The 17,666-nt window shown below is 41.7% G+C and overlaps 1 protein-coding gene across 3 annotated transcripts in view; it reads right to left on the reverse strand.

Annotated features, from left to right (window-relative positions):
- The window catches only part of kremen1 (kringle containing transmembrane protein 1), a 64,313-nt gene that overhangs the window by 35,504 nt on the left and 11,143 nt on the right, over window positions 1-17,666 (reverse strand). For all 3 annotated transcript variants that reach the window (XM_063489562.1, XM_063489561.1, XM_063489560.1), the window contains exon 2: window positions 2,867-3,029. In XM_063489562.1, the coding sequence (XP_063345632.1) occupies window positions 2,867-3,029 (163 nt within the window). The remainder of the gene's footprint in view (window positions 1-2,866; window positions 3,030-17,666) is intronic.

Below are 17,666 nucleotides of genomic sequence, written 5' to 3' on the forward strand. Positions count from 1 at the left end.
GTTTTCGCTCGGATATTTTATAGCGGGCTATAAAAATGAAATGTGGGGGCTGTTAGGGTTCTTTCTTCAGCACCACTCTGGTGCCCTCTCCAATAAATCACCACCAGAAAAAACGCCAATGATGGGACTAAAAGTCAGTTTGTAATCCTCTACTTCCCTGCTTCACAACACTTGATATTTGCTTGGAGCTGTGTGTTAAAATTAAGATGTGTGATGATTCCTGGATTCACACTTTCCACCTGGGCCCTGGCTTCAATTCTCACCTCTTAACACTACAATTGGCCTAACAGTCAGACATGCCAACATTTCCCTGGCTCTTCTCATTTTACTCTATTTTCTTGCCGGTACTTCTCCTTTTGTCCAAGGATTACCACCTCTTTGTTTTCTAGCCAGAACAAAAATAGTCGACAAAAATCTAAACCTTAGAGGAGAGACAAACATGGGTAGGTCAGGGAGATGAGAAAGCATCTGAAGGTTAAAGGGGGTTAAAGAAACACTGGAAACAATTTGAATTGCAAGATGCACCACATGCAAATAAGGAGATTTACAATTCAAATTGGGCAACAATGTCCAAGACACTTTCCCACATGGCTGGAAAAATCCATCTCGTGAGCCAGCTTTCTGTGATCAAACAAATCAAGCATTACACATTTTTATGCAGTGGGATAACTCCCTCTTCTGCGGGTATGTTCATAACATTTGCAGTCAACAACATGCACAGACATTCACAAATGCTTGACCTTGTACAGACAAAAATGCCATCCCTCATCTTTCCACAATGAACAGGCCACTTTGCTTCCCATAGCAATGCTGATGGGTGACTCCTTACAAGGAGGGTCTCTGAAAAAGTCTGGAAACAGTTGTTGCTACAGCCCTAAGTGACAGAAATCCCTCTGTCATGAGTGAAGCAAAGTTACGTGCTATCAGTGAGTTGGAAAATCTGCTTACTGCTTCAGGGGCCAAGAAAACAGCCAAATCCAAAAAATGAAGATGTCCATTTTGAATGGTGTGTTGGACATAATACGCTTCTAATACGCAGGAAAGCTTTTCTCCATCCTCTGCATGTATCCTGCTCATAAATCTTCCGAATTCCCATCCAGCTGAAGTAAAAACAAATCTGTCCAGTGCCACTTGAAAGCATTGTTCCGTTATGAGTTTACAACCATGACATAGAGAAATGTTTCAGAGGCTTTGGGCCCAGGAGGAGGAGGAGGAAGGGGTGTTCTGTTTCTTATGGCCGGGCGATCCGGGCCAAGCCACTGTTCTGGACGTCTCTGCGAATTTGAACTGACTCACGAATGAGTGTGGCTCCCTGAAAATACACAAGTTTGACAGTTGTGCATGCAATACTGACAGTTGTACTTGGAGTGTGACTGACGGAGAGAAAGGGCTTGCTAGACACCCAAAGCCACCGTGTCCCTTCACATTCCAGGGATGAGGAATAGAGATTTGCTTACACAAACTCTTCAGGCGTATTTGCGTCCTTGTGATGACAGGGCTAAACGTTCTCCTCTGGTACTACATATAAAATATTCAGAGGCAAATGTCTTAGCTGGTCCCTGGTGTTTAAACCCTTTGCAAGACAACAACAACATGACTCTAAATTATTCACAAAGTCAAGTGCTTTGTCCACGAAGTTCAAAGCTCCGTCAAACAGCAGTATTGAAAAGAAACTTTTTAAGGCGCTACTAATCAATAACAAATGATCATCATCATAAACAAAAACAAGATAAGTGCTTATATAATTGGCAGGCTTAGACTGTGAGCCACAGCTTAGGACTTTGTGGTAAATCTGATGGATCTGCAACACAAAAGAAGATTGCTTTACAACAAACAGCATGAAGGAAAAATTTGTTATTCTTCCAGGCAACCGCCAGTAAAGCTTGCTCAAAAGGCTGTGTGTGGAAACGAGTGAAGCTTGCAGAGAAATGCCTAAATGAACTTTTACCCTTAGCTCTACATCTAGACGCTGAAATCCTTGTCAACAAAAGATCAGAAACTGCATTTGTGAAATCAGGCCTTATTTATTAATCACTTAAATGAATTTATGGATGCACAGGTCACTTTGAGGTGAGTGTGACCTCTGAGGGAAGTGATTCCATCCTGGATTTAGAGTAACAAAGGTATAAAAAGAAAAAAGGTTGAACAGAAACAGTTTTGGAGCAGTGGTTCCCGGCTAGGAAATTACTGGTCATGAGCTTCTGTTTTGTAAGGATGAAACAAACAGAATACAACGTGTTCATTAGTGGTTTTTGCTACCTTTGCTCTGAGGCAGGCCACTTGTTTCCACCTGTTACCAGTCTTTGTGTTAAGCCCAGTTAGCAAGCTGACAGCTGCTGGCGGCAGCTTCATATTTTGTGATGAAAACAACAATGCCACTCTCTTCTAACTAAATACTTCTATTGAAAATGCGAAATCTGAGAGCTTGTGAGCAAAGAGATAAGAAAGAAGACAAATTCGACTGTGCACATCCCTTTCCTTCAGGCTTTTTACTCACATTTGTATCTTGTGATATACTGGAGTTTAAGTTCTTAATTCTATGCATTAACAGATCGCAGTGTTTTATTTCAGCTGTGTGGATGGTGGCAAACATCTCATTAATCTTGTAAAAATGTACTTTTTAACTAGTTGAACACAGATACTGTTCTGGATTGCGTCACGAACGAAGCTTTTATGTTGTGAAACTGTGCGCATGTATAGCAGATGCCTAACTTACTGTAAAAGCTATATAAACTTCAAATTTGAGGTAAAGTCGACCAACTTTTGAGGGATTTTTCATTGGGTCTGATTCTGCAGTTTTTATGTCCCAGTGACCACTGAAATTAAAGTTATGGCTCCATGGTTCTGTGGAAAGTAAAATATTCACCTGCAGTAGTTATGGCTGCCCAGACCTCCTTCTCCATTCGGGTATTTGAGGGTGTTGTAAGGGTGCTGGAAGGTCTCATTCCAGAAAAGGCAAGGTTTACCCCCATGCAGGCTGGTCTGGTTCTGGAAGCCCCTGTAGTCTTCTCCATTGGCAGTGTAACACTCTGTAAAAAGAGAGAGAGAGAACGTGAACTATGATTATAAAGCAGCCTCTAATGTTTGCAGTAAGGAATTAGCCGTGTATTAAACTGAAAATCAAACACTTGGAGAAAGCTTTTAAACAGGCGCGTAAAACTCAGCCACACATGTGTCCTGCTTTATTGAGAATCTGGACTGTGAAATTTACTTGTGCTATTAAATTTTTTAATGTCTTTGGAATGATTATAGACGAAAAGTTTGGAATAATTATATTCTTTGCCCAGGCTCCATACATTTTAAACTCTGGCCAAAAAAATGTTAAAGCAAGATCAATGACAACATTGTTTCAATTAATGCAAACACACGAGCATAAAGAAAAGAAAAGACCCTGCAGATATGTAGCAAAGGCAAATATGGATTGAATTTTCAGGAAGTGTATAACAACCATCTGGCTGAGAGCAAGAAAAAAAGAGAAAGCCGGGTTCCCAAGGCAAACAATGGCTGGTAGAGAGCTTTTCTTCCCTGAAAAGGGAATTCAAATAAACAACGGCTGATGGAACGATGATGAGCTATCACCGCTCATCACAGTGAGCCTCGGGGGGGATCCTGTCAAGAGAGCTTTAACAGCTACAACTGAATTCCTCTTTTGATTGCATTACAATGGAAAATATTAATTTATTATGTGACTGTTTTGATTACAGATGACGTAAATGCTCATAACTTGAATGGCTGATAGATCAGGAAACCCGTTTTCTTTAATAAGTGGGGATCAAAGCAGGCTTCTCAGTGTACAGGTATGGCATTCGTTTTTGTGCAAACAGTAGGTGCAAAAGATGCTGCAAGAGCAACAAGTTGACATTTCCACAAAGAAGAAGAGCACACATAAATATCACAACAGTTTTACTTCTTGCCTGTCAGTCAAACATTAATGAGGAGCAAACAATACTTTGTTGTTTGGCTCGTCTCCATGGGGTCTTGTTGCTATGTATGTGATTCGCCAATGACCGGCCCCTTTTATCAAGCTAAGCTGTCTGGGCTGAGTATGACCTAATGCACTGCAATATGACAGTCATTATACCCCTTGGTGAGCCAGCTGTGCTCCAAGGCTCTTTCATATTCTCTTTTCAATCCAAAGTTTCCCAACTTCCTCTCTGGTGTGTTGTCATCTGTTCTGCTCTCTCGCTATCGTCTACTCGCTTCTTCTCTGCCGTTGCTTTTCTGTCGTTCTCTTTCAACTGACACAGATAAGCATTTCTTTGGGGATGCTTTACCCTCACAGACTTTAAACATGCCTTCTGTGGTCAGTTGCCAGGTTCGTTCTTTGCTGGTTCTCTAAGCTAGTTTCACAGATAAGGAGAGCTGGGCAGCACTGATAAAAAGTTATTTTCTGTGGTAGATCAATGAACTCCCAAGTTAACCCTCTGCGTGTTATTGGTACATGTGAAGCGGTAAATAAATGTACGATTAAGGTTCTTACACTAAAACTACGTGTTGTTAAAGTTTCATATCTTTTATAATTAGCTTCCCATACTCTGCAGCATGCTGTGCGATATTTACAGCAGTTAGTTTGCACGCAAACATGCATTCCAGCTTCTTGCATCCACCACAAAGTAGTGCTAACACTTAATTTAGAGTAAATCAGTGGCCCCGACTGCTCTCAGTGCATCAGCCAAAGTTGATTTTAATTAAAGTTGTTTCGGCTGTGTTGTTCAGTCAAGCTTATCAGCTATTCATCGTCTGGCTGACAGCAGTTCAACAGCAGCAAGGAGCTGCAGGGTGTCAGGTTCCTGCAATTATGATGCCACTCCATTGTCTGTAAATGGCTCCCCTCTCTCTTAGCAAATTAATACTGTCTTGGCATGCAAGGATATCAACCAGCAGATCGTAAATCCACCTGAGAGCGGCTGAGGCAGAACACGACTCCATAAAATTGGAAAAACAGCTTAATGGTGTTTCAGTGGGGGTCATGCACTTGCCAACCTTACATAGGGGAGCTATGAGATGAGTGGAGGAAACAAGTTATCATCAGGCTGACATCCAGAGGAGAGACGAGGCATATTAAATAATGCTCACTTCTCAGGCCTCAAAAGATGCACCTGCAAACAGATGCAGAGTTTATAGGGACTTCTGGTGGAGGGGGGCCGGGGGTGTCTTTTTATCAGGATTAATGCTGGCTGCTCCACTTCAACACTTATCTTGATAATTATTCTTAATGTAACGTATCCTCATTTGGTAAAATGGGACTCATATGATGATTTTATGTTGTATTTACAATTTTTTGGATGTTGGCAGTCATAGCAACAAAAAGACAGGGAAACACTGCTTCTGAGACTTTGGCAGCAGGACGAGTGCAATTATGAGTCACTGCTCCCCAAAAGCAATCATGGCTGTTACTCCACAAGTCAAAGAGGATAACATCAGGAGGGACAGGGCAACCGACTGCATCCCAAATGAGCTCACGTCCTTCAAATATCTTCTCCTCAAACAGAGTGGGCATTAAACTGACCGAACTTGGCTGCATGCAGAGCTGCTCAATGCACTGTATCAAAAAGAAAGAGCCAAATGACTTTGCAAAAGTCTTCCATCTCTCTCTCGTCTCCTCCTTCAGGAAACTTTCCTCTTGAGTTTCAGGATGAAGCATTGCTTGTCTGCACATGGTCCGCTTGGAATGGGTTGCCGCTGGCAAACATCCCGCACGGCTGTGGCCAAGTTAGCTTTCCAGGATGAGAGGGTAAATATGGCAGCGTTTTGCCACTGTTACAGAGATGGGGGTGGGAGGGTAGGGGGTTGATCCATGTGGTTTCGAGGCATCATTTGCTTGTGGTGGGAATGGGAAGTAACAGATCTGCAAGGACTCTGAGATAAGTGAGGCCATCGTAAAGATGAATGGCCCATTTAAAAGCCCTGCGGATGCCCACACATCTATCACACTAAAGAGAAAAGGCCAGTTTTGCATTGGAACGGCGTAGGTATGGACCCTTTATCCTTGTCCTCCAGAAAAGGAAGAGCTCATCCACTGATTGGCTCATCGCCACTTCGGGCCCACTCCCCTCCAAACACACCCAGCCCTTTCCTCACACCCTCTTACTTGTCACCAAGCAACTGTTGCGCTCTCGTCACAAGGCCCCGGGCTTTCTTGTGGTTTCATCATAGACTGTGATGGGAAACAGAACCACCACCGCATAAAAGCGAGAGAAAATGGGGAAAAAACTCCAATAAAATACATGCAGATCTACAAATAGAAAAAGTCCGGGAAAGGGAAGAGGAGGACTCGCCCTTGACCAAGCCCTGTGCTCACAAAATACAGCACCACCCCAGCAACGAGAGGCAAAAAAAAAAAAGACACAAACTGGAGAAAATCACTGAGAGAGAGAACTAATCGCCCTGTTATTATATTTGCTGGGATTTGAGGCTAATGCTTTCCACATTGCAACTCGAAATCCACTTGATGCTCCAAAAAAGATGGGTGAGAAAAGCGACAAAAACAGTATGGGGCTGTGGTCATGTGATCTCAAGAACACAAACAAACAAATAGTTTCTCTGAAACATGTTGCCCGGTCACACGAGAGCACTTATTTGTTGTGTTTGCTAGGAGGGATGAAAAGCAGCGATAATTACAGACAACTGCTTCCTCACAGAGGGCTGACATAAAGAGCTTCCTTCCATCTTTATTACATGCTTTGGACTCAGGGGACAGCAAAACAGGCTTACTGCGTGAGCAACATTTCCCCTATAACAACATTACACAAAATGAGTTTATGATAGAAGTAAGCATGTACAGTATTACGGACTAAAACCAATTTGTTCAGGCACTAACAAAGCTCAAAAACTGGAGGCAGCCCGCAGAATGTGTGCAATGATTCAAAGTTTTGTTTCAAAGTCTACAAACAAAGATGACAGAAATGACACATGATTAATACAGTGCATTGCACTGGTGGCCATTAATGTTGGCCAAACTGGGCCAGATGTATGGGGTTACAGAGTTCTTGTCAGAGGCGACACAGCTGGTGGTAACACAAGTGTGGTTCCCCTTTTGTACAACAGCATCCTCAATCCACATGTAAATTTCAGAAGATCACAGAAAGGCAAACTGACCCACAGACAGTCACACGTTAAGTACGGCTGCTTTAATGAAGTTAAAAGATGCTTCGGAGAAGTCAGTGACTTCTAAGAGGAGGCAGCTCAGCGGTTAATGGACCACACCTCACCTCCTTGCTTGAGAGGGTTTTCTTTTAAAAGCACCCTCATGCAAGGGTCAATGCAAGTGCAAAGAAAAAAGCAAAGCGATGAGAACAGATGCCTCTAAGTAGGTAAATCTGCAGACAATGACTTCTAAATGGTATTTACAGTCCCCCTTTTCATTCCTTGCTTTTGTCATAGGTTGTAGCCTCAGATAACCAGGTCATAAACCAAAAGCTCATTCACTCCTAAAATAGCCTCCACCACCACTTTTCCTGCAAAAAAAACGTCACTGCACCACCCCCCGTGTTCACTACCACAGTAGCCACAGCTCCACAGGACTCCCTGCCAAAGTTTCTGGGTAGCACCTATAAAACGCGGCCCCATCTCATTTTTGTGCAGCCCCTATTATTTAGTTCTGTAATGGAAAGAGTGTAATCTGCTGGTGGGTTGGGTGTTCTGCCAAAATCCTCTTTGTTTGAAGCTGCTTGAGGCAAAAAAAAGGAAAGCATACAAGTACTTTTTTTTTTTTTTACCACAATCTACTCAGTGGCCCCCTAACTTAGTGTTGTCTAAAGTAATTTTGAAAAAAATCAATCAACAAACTTAGTGAAGAAGATAAAGCATCCATATTTTCAGGGTTTCCTGTAGAGGCCAAAATAATATCTGATAAAATACAGCACAGACTGACGAAGTTAGCTTTGGCTCTGGAAATGAACAAGGATGGAACTATGTGGGACGATTTTGAGTTTCACTTGGCAGACGTTCAGGGAGTGACGGATGGGCTACAAACTCTGTCAGTGACGTAAAGGACATTTGGAGTCTCGCTGAAACCCTTGAGGGAAGTTGCTAGCAAAATACTGAGATCAGGGGCCTGTCAACTAGGCTGACATGAGGGTGGATAGGGTGTTTTATTCAATTACCTCCCCCAGGGGCTTCCTTACCATTTCCTCTAATCACAGTCAACATGTGCCAAAAGGAAAAAAAAAAAAGAGTCAATATTTCTAAACATTAAAAACGTACTTACTCTAACACTGCCTTTGATTCTTCGATACTTTGTCTATAGTTTAGTTCCCTTTCCATACAATGAGAAAACAGAGGTTACAGGGTTAAACAAACAGAAGGGGAAATCTCCTGCATACTCAACACATGCCACTGAACCTGCTCTAAACCAGCTCCAGACATCACAGTAAACATGACTTCTGCAGTCAGAAGAAAGCAGGCACTTTAAGTGAGGACATAGAGGAAGCAGAGATAGAGAAGCTGAGCTTTCCAAGGTGCACAATTAGGCCGTCTGGGATCGATCCATCTTAAATTAAACGAAACTGCAAATTAGAGCAGAGCACTGAGACAGCAGGAAGGATTGTGAAAGACAGAGCGATGGCAAGGGAAGCAAAATTAAGCAGAAAAGAAAGAAGAGAGAAAAACAGACAGGCAAACACAGAGTAAATCAGGGTGGGACAAAGACCGCTTTTATGATACCACAGATAGTTAACCCAGGCTCTAATTTTCTTCTTCTTCTCCACTGCACCAGTGAAGTGAACACTTGGTTTATTTTGCACTTCCCCGTGTTATAGACAGGGCTGACAAAGCCCAGGCTTGTAAAATTAACAGCAAACACACACCCCAGTGCCAGGGGTCTGAGTTTCAAGGTACAAATCTCATTCCAGAACAGCTCTGCGGTGCAGCTGCGTGCTGGGGCCCTTTACCAGCAAACAAACAACTGATGCAGGGCTTAAGGGAGAGAAAATATGTCCCTCTAATGCGTGCCTTCGATGAAGAAAAACACACGACCCATATGGGTTCCTCGTTGCAGGCAGCCTTTGATAACCAGAGGATCTACGGCTCGTGATTCAAGTCATGATGGCTCACTGTTGCTAATGGCCATGATTGACTCACATGGGGGTATTTTAAGCTCCCTCTCTTCTTTTTGTTTTGCCTGTAAATGGATGGTAAAATGATCTCCCAGTCAACTTGTACTGTCAGATGCTCAGATAAACATATGCAGTGACAAAACATGCATTAATCTGAGCTCCTACCCACATCATTCCAGTCCTTCTTCTCTCCCGCTCTCTCCCCCCATACCCCTACTTTCCCCCCACATGCACTTACAGTAAGAATGAAAGGGAGCAATTTTCATCAGTCGAGCAGCCGCAGTATTTTAAGATGGATCCGATGTGGAGGGAAGGAAGGACGAACACACACTTGCACACACACATGCACACAGGCTCCTTTGTTCCTTCAGTGGTAGGGCCAGTGTCATTGTGGCGATGCCATTCTCACCCACTCATCGCTGTACTGTAGATATCGCCCACTGAGGGTGTGCATGTGTGTGTGTGAGCTAACATGTTTGCATGTTTGAGTGCACGTCTGTCAATTCCCTAACGCCTCTGCTCACAATAGACCGATCTTTCAAAGGCAGTAATCAGTTTGCAGTAACACTGTGTAAGCTTTGCGGCCAGTGGGGCTTCAGCTCATTAAAGAGCCAGTTTACCTCGAATTCAAGTCCTCTGGCCTTAGTGCTGACCATCTACTGCTATGGCACTTGATTAGTTGTGCTTAAAAAAAAAAGAGCATAATCTCTTTCCAGAAATTATGACGCAGTTGCACAAAAGCCACAAACCATGAAATCCTTATATACATCCTAAATAATTAGGCCCTATCTTATCTTAATGGATTCATAGTGCCATATCACCCCAACAGAGCACTTTGCTATCAGACTGCAGGGTTACTTGTGGTTCCTAGGGCATTTAAAAGTAGAATGGCAGGCAGACTCTTCAACTTTCAGGTCCCTCTTCTGCACAGAACCAGTTTTCAGTTTGGGATTCTGGAGACACTTTACTCTACTTTTAGAATTAGGCTTAAAAATTTATATTTTGATAAAAGCTCATAGCTCCTAGGTCTAGATCACATGACCCTGAATCCTCCCTTAGTTACGTTGCTTCCCATGATGCACCATGATACACCACTTTGTATTTAATCATTAGTTATTATTATTAATCTCTGGCTTTCTTCCACAGTGTCTTTCTTCCTGTTAAAGGGAGTTTTTCCTTCCCAACGTCACCAAGTGCTTGCTCTTAGGGGGTCTTGCGATTGTTGGGGTTTTCTCTCCATTATTGTAGGGTCTTTACCTTACAATATAAAGCACCTTAGGGTGACTAAATTTGGATTTAAACTAATTGAACTGAGCTGCTAATTTGATCTAATCTGGGGTATCGTTCACCTACACATGGCAGACTAAGGCATCCCCCTTGGTTAAGATGTTAGCTGATTCCATGCTTCTTTTATCTGGATAATATAGACAAGAGAAAGAAAACAGTTCCTGTAGAAATTTTCTCAAAACAAGGTTTTTGGATTTCTTTAAATAACTGGGGCGTGATTTGTGCAAAGAGATACTGCTGCTGAATTTTTTATAGGTATTTTTTTAGCTCCAAAAAGCAAGTACCATCTGTTTTTATATTTTATTCAACAGAAAGCAGAGACCTCTACATATATATAACATATAATTATAACTTTAAAACACCAAAACAATCTAGTTTAATAAAGAGCACAAAGAGACAGAAAATATATAAGTATGATCTGGGGATACCTTTTGCACTGTAAGGTATGCCACCTTAAGGTAACATGAAAGCCAGATGACTACACCTGAAAGAAAGGTGAACCATGAAGGAATATGGGAAGGTGCCTCTAAACACACCTGTTTTCGATCGTCCTGTTTGTGCTCAGGTTACCTGGTATCTGAGGAATGTAAATTATATGTGGTTTTTGTTTGAGCTGAGGTTCTGTCAGAGCTGTTGCAGGGATTTGTGTGCAGCCATTAGTGATCCCCCAACACACACTCTCAGAGGTCCTGTGTGATTACAGGGTCCAGAGAAGACGAGGTCTGACTCGGATAAATAAATGTCTCAGGTTCAGGGAGAGGGATCAATGTGACAGGGCCTGCTAATGCAAAAACCCAAAAACACCAAATGGAAAAAAAATAACTGCGAAACCAGATCAAAAACACAGCCCATTTTCCTGTTTATCCTTAACAGACGTCATTATTAAAACAGAATGTTTACTGATCTCTCGTTGAGTGAATCGGGACATAAAGCAAGAGGAAGCTGGATCCCCTTATGTTTTGAAGAACTTTTTTAGGACAGTATCCAGCTTTCTTCTGGCAGAACACTTACTTGTTTCTGCTTTGAAGAGAGTTTATAGATTTCTGCTCTACTGTTTTGATTGGTCATTTCCTGTTGTGGAACATTTTTGTTGCCAGCAGTCATACATGACACAAAAATTTAATTTGGGGACTGTAGTAATCGATGCCAGTAAGTAGGGAGGGATATTTCATATCTGTTTCAGATAAAGCTAAGAGACCAGAGTAGCTAAACAGGTGGTTATTGTCTCTATTTTTTTTCCAGTAGTTTTATATTATTATATAGTATTATTACATAATATCTGAAACAAGCCTTTTCTTCTTGCCAATAAAAGACTTTATAAGCTAAGGACATTTGTCACATCCGAATAACTGGGTCATTTACTCAATGTTTACTGTGCTTTGTTTCTTTTATTTATTTTCTATATAATTATTCTTAAAGTAACAAATTAGTCAGAAAAATCTCTAAATTCCAAGAAACATTTGGTAACTCCAAGTCCTGCTTTGATATGAAACAAAAAAAAAACCTCCTGAAAAGAAAATAGTTCTCATATTGAAGAAGCTGCAATTATAGACACAATGTTTTTGTTTTAAAGCTTACCCAAATGGATAATGAGCTGTCAAAATGCTTCATTTTATTGCTCTGAAAAGTAGAAAACAAAATATGTTGTCTGCCACTTAGTGTAGATATTCGGTAAGTGTGGCCTCCAGAAATGGAACAACATGGTTACTGGAAATTGGGCTTAAGTTAATCTAGTGTTTGAGTGAAGCTTAGGACCACATGTTGTCATTATATGTAGCTAAAACAGACAAAAACTGGATTTCGTTTGTGCTTTGGAAACTGCGGACAACAAGAAGCTTACTCGAGGATGCCAGCGTGGACAAAATGGACATAATCTATACTGAATACTGAGGTTTGGGCAACTTTTACTTCTTGTTTACACTGGTGGATTAACAGACTCCATGTGTGGAGCGCAAACATGAACCCATCTGTATTCAATGAATCTCCAACATGCTCATTTGCAGAGTGGTAAACACATATGAATAAAGGCCTCAGCGTGTTTGTTTTTTCTATCTTTGTAAGCTACAGATGGAGGAACTGGACTTTTCCTTCAACATTCTTCGTCATGTTTAGATTTTTTACACTTTAAATATGTTTACATTGAAGAGAACATCTTCTACAGCCTACTCAGGACATTTTGCGCTAATCCCTTGCTACACTGGTGCAAGTACTGCCTGTTTTAGGCCTCAGAACAATTACCTCGCCAAAGGACACCTTTATTTGAGTTGACTTTTGATTTTACTTGACTTGTTTAAATCTTTCTCGTGTAATTATCTTGCCTATGTGACCAGGTCGGAGAATTAATAAAGCACATTTCCACCGCATGAAATCACAAAATGCTGTCAGACCGCAATTGAGTGCACTTAGAAGGACACAATAACAAGAGCACAATGGACTGCTACAGTGGGGACCGCAATGTTCAACATAAGCCCCCTTTTAACTAGCCACGTCTCCAGTTCCTGATCTTGACTGTGAAAGCGATCTTTTTCATTGTGGTTGGTGCGGCTGTGGGAAGAGCAGGAGTACTGGGAACCAGATGGCTCTGGTAACAGACAGGGGGTATCCCACCGGCCTCACTAAGAAGGGGATCCATTACGTAGGATCTATTGAGGGCCAGTGGATTTTGTTTCATGGCATCGGCCAAGTGTGACCACTCCTCGGTCGGTGTGGGTCGTGGGCTGGTGCCACGTAGGCTACTGCAGACCCAGCCCGTTTTGTGTTCACCTCTGAGAGCTGTATTCACCTTCGCTGCAGGACAGACAACCAAATCGGGGCCTCCTGGCGACTTGGGTTACATCCCTTTTGACTCGAAGCCTCTTTGAAAGGCAGTGCAATGGGATATGATCGGCTCCACGGCTTGAGGGACAATGGTGGTTTGTGAAAACGGTGGACAGAGATGTTCCTCTGCACTTTTAAAGTGAAGTCCTTGAACTTCTGAAGCTCAGGTAACCTATGATGAACAAGAAGAACCCTAACCTTATAATATGTCTTGGAGTAAAAGTCCATTTTTTGTAGAGAGTGTAAATAATTTTTATGTCTGTTTGTTAGAATGTATATATTAAAGATTTTTAATGCAAAAAATCTCACATTCTCAAAGCATTGGGGTGAGAGTACTTTTCATGGGGTTATCTAATATTAGAGCTTCACGGCTTGTGTTAATTTATTTCCATATTCCTAAAAAGACCACATGTTTCATGTTTCCCAGCTTCTGTTCTGCACTCTCAGATTCCCTGTCATGGCTTCTTAGCTCTGTCCACTGCTGGCTTTGTTCCTTTGTTTTCAGTCTGCTTAGCTATGCTTGCTCCCTTCACTTGTCCAAATGTTTGCTCTGTCCACTTAGCCATGTCCACTTGCTCGGCCTTGTCAAATCGTCACTTGCTGTGGGCGTTTCCTGCAAAGGGGAGAAAGGTGAAAATTTGCCTCTTCCGCCACAAACTACTGCAGCTGGACACAAACCAGACCCCGAGGCTCAGCAGCAAAATTACGCTCCATTTATTTAAAGTGGTTTCCATTACTCTACCGCAGTAGAACACAGACCTCAGTGGCCCTGGCCCAACCATAACTACAGTATAAAAAGAACTAAAGTTCGCCGGACAGGTCATGTCTCACACAGTAGCAATTCAATATCCTCCCGTTATGTTCTTGGTTACGCTTCTCAAAACTCCAAACTGCATGTGACACCACAAAAATACATGGTTGCTTTGAAACTCAGCCTGTGGAGATTTTTTGCAAAAAACACCCAGCCTATCACTGGAAAGACGTTTGGAACACGTTTGATTCAAAGAAAGAAAAACAGCTAATTTACCTTAATCATACTATGTCAGAGTCGTTTTAATAGTATGTTGAAAAAGACAAATACCGAGACAGGAAGCTGGTCTGTATGGTTCTGGGCCACAACCAAAATAAATCAAACCAAAGGCTAATAGTTTTTATCCCCAGTTCTCCTTGAAATGCGGAAACAATACATCAGCCAATGAAAGCTGTTAGATGATAGCAAAGCTGCACTTCTATTCTATCAGCACGGCCAGAGCTGATAACGCTCGCTTCACGTCATTATAATATAAATCCAGCTTTGTGGCAAAAAGTTATATTTTGTGTAATGTTTTCATGCATCAGCCACTTCCTCCCCGGGGCCTTAAACCTCCTTTAAAATTCCATTCTCTGTGAATTAAACTGAGCTTTGATAATGAAAACAATTGTTTGTTTGAGAGTTAATAGAATTCATAGAACATAAGGCTCTATAGTATTTCATTACTGTTTTCTGAGTATTTGATTTACCCTCTTGCCCTGGAGTGTGTTCCAGCTGATGGGCTCTGACTGCAGCAGAGAGCACCAGCAAAGCTGAGGGAGAATGTCACTCTGCATTGACTGGAGTGGGCCTCCTCATGCATACGCAAATGTCAAGGCGCACGAAGCGGCCAGGCAACACGGCTCATGCATAACAGCATTAAAATGGGAGGAGACGTGAATCAGTTGCAAGAGACGAAGAAAGACAACTTCGAGAACAATCCAGACACTCTGAGACAGAAGGGAGTTATGAAAGAATAAGGTAGCACTTTTCACAGTCCAAAACCAACATGTCACAGCCATTCAGCAAAATACTCTGACTGGTCTCAACTGACCTTTGAGCAACAAAACCTCACAAACCAGTACTCTGACCACATGAGTGCACTCTCCCACCTAAACATTGTTTATCTCTTTAAAGCCTGACAGTTGTGTACAGCCGGCAGCAGCTTGACAGCTTAATTCCATGTTGTCTCACAGGACCGCCTCCATGGATCAGGGACTGGGGTGACACACTCAACCTCTCAGCACTTTGTTTGGGGACAGTTTGTGATTAACATGACTGCTGCATCTGTCACGCCTTGTCACCTGTGGGGGGTGGGGGTTATCCATGTACCTCCCTTGCCATCATAAATCCTGAAGCTGGAACAGGTCTGGGTGTTTTGCATGATGGGTCACCCGGCCAACCGCCAGAGCAGGTGGTGATTTGCACAGGGTGCAAGAGAAATGAAAGAGCTTCACTCAGCAGAAGCTTAATAAGAGAAGTGCAGTGACTGAGGAACGACACACACTGAGGTACTTCGATCAAAGGAATGTAAGCCTTTGAACACGACAGGACGAGAATCAGAGTGGCATGATAATAAGCATGATTGTGTTTATAATAACCGGGTCTGTTTCTTCTCTGTTTCTTTCTCTTAGTGGTTAGTGGTTTTACAGGCGATCCAGTCCCTTGGCACTGGAAAACAAGGGTATCACCCACAACTTGACCTTTGCAGGGCACCACCCAGAGGTCAACAGGAACTCCATCAGCAGCAACTTGTCACAGAAGCACACATTTGTAACATGTTCCAAACTATGAGTCAGATTCACCTTAGTTTTTGCCAAGTAAATGAAGGAATTCTTCAAAATTTTGACCTGTCTTCACAAGTCAAGACAGGCTGAGTATGTGTGTGCTAAGAAGTGCAAACTCAGACTTTCTGGGCTCTATGTGTGGCTTCAAAGTAAATGTGAATTCTTCTTTCTTCTCATCTAGCATCACCAGTGAGCTGGTGTAAATATTTATTTTGATCTACCTTACGGTTAAAATTTACAACAAATCCCACAACTAATCAATTATTTGGTCCGTCTGAAAAAAACTCCCCAAAAAACAAAGGAGGCGTTATCAAAAACACCCAACATTCAAGTGACACTGAGGCAGCTGTGGTTTAGGTGGTAGAGCAGGTCGTCCACTGGTGGATCAATCCCTGATTCCCCCAGTTTGCATGCCAAAGTATCCTTGGGCAAGATACCAAACCCTGAATTGCCCCTGATGCATCCTTCAAAGTGCATCAGTGTTTGTGTGAATCTTAGAAAACACTTTAAAAACGTCCTGCTTGAATGCTATATAAGTAAAGGACTCTTTTGTATATCTTCTATGACCATTTTTTTTTGTTTTACTTTTATTTCTTGTTTGCTTTGGTTCAGGCAGCATAGCTAGGCCAAGTTTAAGATAAGATCATGACTTGCATTGATGCTAATCATCAAATCGCTAATATGAATTCATTTGTGCGATTCCAAATTGTGTTGAACAATAACACAAGTTAGAAAGCTCAATTTTCTGGGTTATGAAGATCGACAACACCAGTGTACCTTTTATGTGTACATATGACTGTTTGGTTAGTTAAAAATAAAATGTAAGAATAAATTATAAAAACAGCTTGAAACAAAATGATTTTTTGGGACAGTCTACAAATGCATAACACTATTTAGTGATATTTTTTTTTTATTTTAGTTGGATTAAACATTACACGTGAAGGGAGCAACTAATTTTACATTTTTTTAGAAAACAATAATTGTATGCATAACGTGTTGTAAGCTAACATGTTACCGCTCATAATTTGCTAAATAAGCTTGTTTTTCACCTACACATTCTGCAGGACGTGCACTTTGATCACCTGTTGGTTAATTCAGTGGCAGCAAAGTGTCCTTGTTCTGATTGCATAATCTGGGTATGTCCACTTGCCAATAATTCAAAATACCTGAACATGTTCTTTTGGCTAAAAAATAGATCCAAAGTGAACGATGTACAGACATCAGAGATGTAGCCTGGCGATCTTCTGGGTATGCTTCTTGAAAATTACTTGGATGCCAATATTGGATTTTCTAGCAAGGGAAGGTTTGTGTTTAAAAGTTGCCTTTCATTATCATTTTATCTGTTAGAAAAACAGGAAGCAAAACATTTTCTGTCAAGAGAAAACTGAGAAAGTATATGCATTAACAAGGTGATTTAAACTCCTGACCTCTCCATCTGAAGTCTCTTTCTTATGCTACACTGAGCTGATCATGGCAAAGATTTACAAAGCTCATATTGGAGAGCTGAGAGGTCATTGCTCTGACAGTCCAGACATGCAAGTTCACCATGCAAAACACGATCGATAGATAGATAGATAGATAGATAGATAGATAGATAGATAGATAGATAGATAGATAGATAGATAGATAGATAGATAGATAGATCGATAGATCGATAGATAGATAAGCAAAAATGAAGTGAACAGTAAAAGTAAGTAGACTTAATGATGGCTTAAAATGATGTTATCCATATTTACATAAAGGGCGTATGGCGGTACTAAACTATGTACATAGAGTGGATGCGGTGTGGATGCAAAAATATCCCTGATATTTCTTGCTTTATAGGAAAAGGTCTTACTACGACACATCAGTGTCTGTCCATCTACAGTCACATATGACCAGTTTGAGTGGAGAGAAAACACTGATGTTTCCGCTATGCTGGGACTGCTT

Source organism: Pelmatolapia mariae, linkage group LG12, assembly GCF_036321145.2.
Source record: "Pelmatolapia mariae isolate MD_Pm_ZW linkage group LG12, Pm_UMD_F_2, whole genome shotgun sequence".
NCBI classification, from domain to species: domain Eukaryota; kingdom Metazoa; phylum Chordata; class Actinopteri; order Cichliformes; family Cichlidae; genus Pelmatolapia; species Pelmatolapia mariae.